General features: G+C 39.6%; 1 protein-coding gene across 2 annotated transcripts in view; it reads right to left on the bottom strand.

Moving 5' to 3' along the window:
* The window catches only part of LOC118332366 (WD repeat-containing protein 7), a 141759-nt gene that overhangs the window by 14603 nt on the left and 120365 nt on the right, over nucleotides 1-6791 (bottom strand). For both annotated transcript variants that reach the window (XM_035667609.1, XM_035667610.1), the window contains exons 25-28: nucleotides 4712-4829; nucleotides 4143-4292; nucleotides 3851-3933; nucleotides 1771-1870 (exon numbers count right to left, since the gene is read on the bottom strand). In XM_035667609.1, coding sequence (XP_035523502.1) covers nucleotides 1771-1870; nucleotides 3851-3933; nucleotides 4143-4292; nucleotides 4712-4829 — 451 coding nt within the window. The remainder of the gene's footprint in view (nucleotides 1-1770; nucleotides 1871-3850; nucleotides 3934-4142; nucleotides 4293-4711; nucleotides 4830-6791) is intronic.

The following is a 6791-nucleotide window of genomic DNA, read 5'->3' as shown; positions in this document are numbered from 1 at the left end:
AAGATTTTGTTCAGGAGTGTATTGCTGCTAGCATCACTAAAAACTTTTTAGTGGCTTCACTGTATAGATTCAGGATAAAAAAAACAATCAGTTGCTATGCATTATAACCAGACTGTAATTAATCTGCTGACTAGGGCTGCACCTAACGATTATTTTCATTCATGGATTTAATCGCTCGATAATGTTTCTCGACTAATTAATTTGCTGGATTAGCGATTATTACAAAAAATGGATTTGAATAGGGACTGAATAGTTGACAACTAATCGTTTAATCAGCTCTACTTATGACAATACTTAATGGCAGTAAAATCTGCTTAAACGTAGCTTACAACATATGTTCATTTCTTTCTTGCTAAAATAATTGGCCATGACTTGGAGGCATGATTCAGTAGTAGTAGTCTTATTGATACAATAAGAACCAGAATCAATAAGAATCAGAATCAATAAAACCTAAAAGATACCCAGCTCTATTAACGAAGATGGTACTTTTTAGCTTACATTTGAAATTAAACGTGTATGAGCATCCACACACACACACCACATTCACACACACACACACACACACACAGACACACACACACTCACACACTATTCCTGCATAGCCATTATCTATTAAATGTTAATTAGTGCAAATAACACACAGGAAAATTGTCTCCTGTCTTTACACCATGCACAGAAAAAATAAACACCTACACACGCTCACACGCAATCAAACTAAATGTCGGGTGAACAGGGGCCAGTGCTGTTATCAGATATAAATGACCCCCTCCACCAGACTAGACTTCTCAGGTTACTGCAAATCAATACGCAGCAAATTACCAACACACACACACTCACACAAAAACACACGCTACACACTCAAATATAAACGTGCGCAAAGACAAAAACGTGATTAACAGAGTCATCGCTTCATCATTAATCAATTACTGAGAGAGAAAAAAATAAGTAGAGGCAACAAAACTCCCCTCATGCTTTTCTCCTTTCTCCTCCCCTCTTATTTCCCCTATTTACACCCCTTGTTACTACTGTCCTCTGTTTCCTCTACTTTCCTGTCATTAGAGGTAAAATATTCTTTTCATGGATGGAGAGAAAAATTAAAAGATAGAATGAGAACAACTAGACATACTGAAGGGAAGCTGGACAGATGAATAAAATAATTGAAGCTGGTTGGTAGATGGATTAATACAGTGGGTAATCGGTTTAGTGATGGATGGATGGATGGATGGATATCGATAAAACAAAGAATGGACAGAAGAATGTATGAAAGATTGAAGGTAAAAATGATCAGATGGAAAGGTTGCAGAATATAGTTGAAGGATGTAAGGATAGAATGAAGGAATAAAGGGTGGCTGGAGAATGAAAGGAGGGTGGATTAATAGATGATAGATGGATATACAGTATTAGATTGGGAGCGGATGGATGGATGGATGGATGAATGAATGGATGGATGGATGGATGGTTGAAAGGAAGGATGTAGATGATTGGTGTGCAGGAGGTTGGATGGATACATGGAAAAATGGTTGGACAGACGGAAGGAAGGAAGGATAGATAGAAATGATCATGAGAAGTAGTATGGTCGGATGAAAGATGATTAATGGACGGATAGACATACTGAATTGTTGAAGAGATGGATGCATGAATGGATACAACTGGCAGGCAGGAGAAAGCTCAACATTTGTGTCAATCAGAAACTGATCAGCTGCTTGAGCTTTTCCTTCCTGTTGCGATCAAACGACAGAGCAGCTGAGATGAGCGGTGTGTTTAATGTACCTGGCATTTTCCAGTACGGACATCGTAAAGGGCCACTGAACCCTGGCGAGCTCCAACGGCGATGCGGTGACTACGGTCACAGTATCCAACCATGTAGAACCTGAACAAGAGACAACAGATACATGTTAACACATTTACATTGACCTGGTTATCAATCACCACTGGTTCCCATAAAACTAAACCACAAGAACCCTACTACAGTATGTCTGTTAAGTAGTAGTATTAGAAGATAGGATTGCATAGAAATTAACCAACACTCTTACAATGTACATTCACATACAAAAAAAATTGTAAATTCCTGAAACGAAAAGACACACTTGACACAAACATAATTCTATTTAAAATCTACTCTGAAAGAAAAGATTGGGATTTGTAGACAAACCAACAAGACAAAAAACACAACCAAGAAAAGACAACTAGTAGTGGCTGCCTAAGTTGATGGTCTGATGATCAAGTTTTTGCACATAAGTCCCCAGGTGCTGTGTTCCTTGTTTCACCTGTGGCGCAGTTCATTTCCAGCAGTAACTGCAGAAATTCCTAGAAGGTGGCTTGTCAGATGGTCCAAGTGCTTGTCGGATGGTCCAACAATGTTTGAACCTCCTCACACCTTTAATAATAATAATAATAATAATAATAATAATAACTTTCTAACATTTTCACCTACTTCCCCAGAAATTGCCAGGTGTGGGGAGGTGAGAAGGTGGAGTTTGGGTGTCTCTCTCAAGGTCTTTCTTCTTCATTCTTTGCAACAATGAACAAAAATTATGAATGTCTTCCAGGAGAGATGGGCTGAGCGTGTGCACTGTTCTACCCACATTTAAACAATTACAGCATCTTGTCCCTTTCTATGATGGCAGTATTAAGTACTGTATGAACAAGTTATTTTAGAGGATAATCAGATCACCACAACAGGTGAATTTTTTCATGAACATGATAAACATGAAGTGTCCAAAATTAGTAATTTCACAAAACCATCTCACATATTTTAGGGTGGAAGAAGTGTCCTGACAGCAGAAAGGGGGAATTCATAAAGAATTAAGTATTTATGTGTAGGCAAAGATGCTGAGCACCTGGGACATTACCCTTTTGCTGACATGTCTTTCAAATAGCCAGTAGGGGATGCTAAAGCAGATAGGCTTCACTTGTAATTCTAAATTTGTCAATCTTGGAATTAGGTTCAGTCAAACACTGGCATGTCACGTTGGGTATGTTCAAGTGATCACAGTGGGCAGCAAAGAGCTAAAAGCAGGAGGCCTTAATTCACATACCCAAATGTCACTTTCCACATATTCCTGCCTGTTGGCTTTTTGACTGCAGTTCCCTGTCTAGTCAAACTAGTGGCGGGAGTGGGTGCTTGCCATAGAGTGTGATCACTTTAGTGGGAAAAGAAAAGGGGTGCCAAAGCGGTAGCTTCCATTATGGCTCTGGCTTGAGGGCAAAAGCCTAGCTTGGAATTCAGTCAAAGAATGGAATGACAGGTTTCTTGACAATGTCACACTGGACTCATCAGCTCTAATATTACACATTGTTTTAGCATCCATAAACAATTTGACAATTCCAGCCATGCGTTCATTGCATCACATAAGTAAAGCATGGTATTATTTGATCGGTCAAATCTTTCAGAATAATTTTTTCCTCTCTGCTCACTTTTTTTTGGAAACTCAACCCAGTCCACAGCTGACATCTAGACATCTAAGACAACAGTATTTAGAAGCCTACATTACATAATATAAACATAACACCTCATTTAATGTGTTGTTGTCTTTTTTTCACATTTTTGTCAACACGCACCCACACCAACTGTTATGTTGAAGCCAAGAAGAGACAGAAAAGACACCAATACACATTAATGTATTCACTCTCACTCTCTCTCTCTCACACACACTGATTGAGATGGTTCAGCCACATGCCTTAAGGCTGATATCTGTACCTGTGAGTTGACCCCTGACCTTTGACATCAGCTCCCAGAGGTTAACTTTCCATAATTCCTCCCCAGTTCACCCACCACTGCCCTTATAAGGAAATGTTAGGGGCTTGTTAACACACACACACACACACACACACACACACATACACTTACTTGCAAATAGCAGGGAAGCACTCCTGCAATCCTTTCTTTTTTACTAGAGAACCTTCAATACAGTACATGATGATATCCATCACCTGAAAAAGAGAAGAAGAGCAATAGTAGGAGGTTATGATATCTACAATAATGGTTGTTTTGTTTCTTTTATCGTGAATTATGAACATTTTACATTTTTTAGAAATGTGGGTAGCAGTCGTATAAAGGCAAACACAAGTCTTTACTTGGATTGTGTGGACTGCCATCTTCAGGAGTGGTAATATATCATCTGATATGTAATAACGTTTACCTCGACCAGCAGATCCACGACGTCTCCAGGCATCTTCTCTATCAGGATGTCGATCACTCGCAGTATCTCATTCTTGGCTCTGGCCAGAGTGGTGGTGTGAACGTTCTGCTGCGACTGAGAGTTTGCCTGAGCTGCGTTGTACCGATGAACCTGGAAAACAAAAATGTGTTATTGCTGGAGGAAGAATATATGAAAGACATGACATGATTAACATAATGCATTTGAGACCATTAAATTAGACATTTAGTTCCTATGTTGGGTGGGTGTGTGTGGTTTTCAGAGTATATACATGCATGCTACTACTAGCAATCAAACTAAATGTCGGGTGTTGTTTGAACTTTTTCAATGTTACCGCCAATATGATACCTTAGTTTTTTTTTCTCCTCAATGAAACATGGTGACTATAGCCTGATAAAAACAGCAAAATTTCTGACTTTGCAAAATTAAAACAATGCATTACTTAGTTTTTTAATTATTGCTCACTGCATTAAAGATATTGCACATTATATATAGAACATGTTGAGGCCGCTGATATTTTGTTTGCATGTCTGTAAAATGTTCAGTCTCACCTCTCTTGCAATGGTGGTGATGAAGGCTGGTGGGCGGGCAGTAGCGATAAGAGAGAGGGCGTGGCGGGCTGAGCGAGCTGAGTCTGCTGGCGGGTTGAGGGGCAATCCCATGGTTATACTGAAGAGAGAGAGAGTGGTGGAGGGTTTATTCAAGTGCCAAAACAACAGAATACAAACTACAATCATATAAAACCAGGGAAGGCAGTGCAATAAGAGTTAAAATAAGTCACATTTAATGTTAGAAATACTGAGATCATGAGTCCCATTGGTTCCTACTGAAGATATAAATGTTTACAGCTCACACAAGTACAGTCATTTTCTAAAATGACTCTACTGCACTGTAGTTTATAGCAAACAGGGAGTAAAGAGCAGAAGCAGGACAAACTCATTGTGAAGTTGTCTAAGAAGTCCCCAGTCAAGTCCAAGTCCCAAACTTTGTGTTTCAAGTCCCCAACAAGTCATTATGCACCCTTCACAAAAAGTAATGCTATTTAAAAATGTTAAACAGTAACAATACATATACTGAAATACAGTAATGATGACTTAAATGACCAGCGTGTAGGATTTTGTGGCATATAAGACTGAAACCCCCTTGCTTCACTCTGCTGTTCCAAGCGCGTAGGAGAAACTACAGTCGGTGTGAAACTCACAAAAAATGCAAAAGGCCTTATCTAGAGCCAGTGTTTGGTTTGTCCGTTCTGTACAAACATGGTGGTTCAACATGGCGTCCTCCATGGAAGGGGACCAGCAGCGTCTGTAGATAACAATGGCTCATTCTAAGGTAACGGAAACAACGATTCCTATATTCTGGTTATAAAACATACCTATGAATATTATATTCCATTTCTTACAATAGATTCTCCTCAATGTTACACACTGGACCTTAAGAGAACAGTCGTTCATTACTTCTAAATAAACCTTTTAACATTTAAATGCATGTTTCACTCCTCCTCGCGCAACCTTATTGGTTGCTGTTGGTTGATTCACTGAGCACTTTTTCTAATCTAATTTACAGTGTGTAAACAGTGTTTTTTGGGAGGATATCAAGATATTCCAACTTAAACGACTAAAAACCAAGAGAAGCAACGAACGACTGTTTTAAAGTCCAGTTGGAGTCCACACCTCTGGAGAGGACTATTTTTAGTGGGGGTTAATCCACATTTGGTGCTCTAGTGAGTATTTGGGGCAGCAGGATGGTGTGTGTGGGATTGGTCCAAATAAAGTACAACGCGCTGTGTTCATGATAATGAAGAACATGAGGAGCTCAGGAAATGCAAGATAAGATAGGTGTACACACACAGCACACACACACACACACACACACACACACACACACAGTACTTGTTAGTACATACATTCATTATACATTCATTATTAGTTTGGGCCTAACCATTTGATTTGTTGACAATAAGAAAAATACAGAACTTCACCAGACCTATCCTTTAAAGAGACATTTTATAATGATCTAAAGAGGCAGAGAGACAGAAGAAAATGAGATAAAACAGAGGAGAGCGGCGGAGAGATCGAGCCTTACTAATATATGGAGTGAAGAGATTAGCGGACAGCTTATAATGTCAAGGCCGAGTCAATGGGAGCCATTCACCAGACGATGGCATAATGGACTCCCACAATGCAACAGGAATTAGACACACACACCCTAACAGCTGGCCACACACCCCTGTGAGTGTCTGTGTGTGTGTGTGTTAGAGAAAGAGAAAGAGAGAGGGGGCGAGAGAGGCCACCTTGTTAAGAAATGACTCAGGGGAGAGAAAGAGAGAGGGAGGGAGTAATGGGTGGACGGACGGCCGAGCTGCACGATTCATCTCCTCTGATTACAGATCACAGCTACAAAACCTGTAATTAATACTGGTAATATATTGGCAATATATCAGCTATATTGAAATGTTTAATTTCATTTAGAGGGGTGGCTGTAATTGGAAACAGTCAAGATGTTGATATAAGGCAGCACGAGCGTAGGGAGCTAATTGTACCGAGAACCACGGAGGTTAATAGCCAACGTTTAGAACATGTAATGAAATAATCTGGATTATTATTACTGTTGTAGGAGAAGACACACACA

The sequence above is a fragment of the Morone saxatilis genome, unplaced genomic scaffold (assembly GCF_004916995.1).
Source record: "Morone saxatilis isolate NCDOM2014 unplaced genomic scaffold, NCSU_SB_2.0 Contig21, whole genome shotgun sequence".
In the NCBI taxonomy this organism is placed as follows: domain Eukaryota; kingdom Metazoa; phylum Chordata; class Actinopteri; family Moronidae; genus Morone; species Morone saxatilis.
Note: the sequence above shows the minus strand (reverse complement) of the source record. Positions and strands in the feature narration are given on the sequence as shown.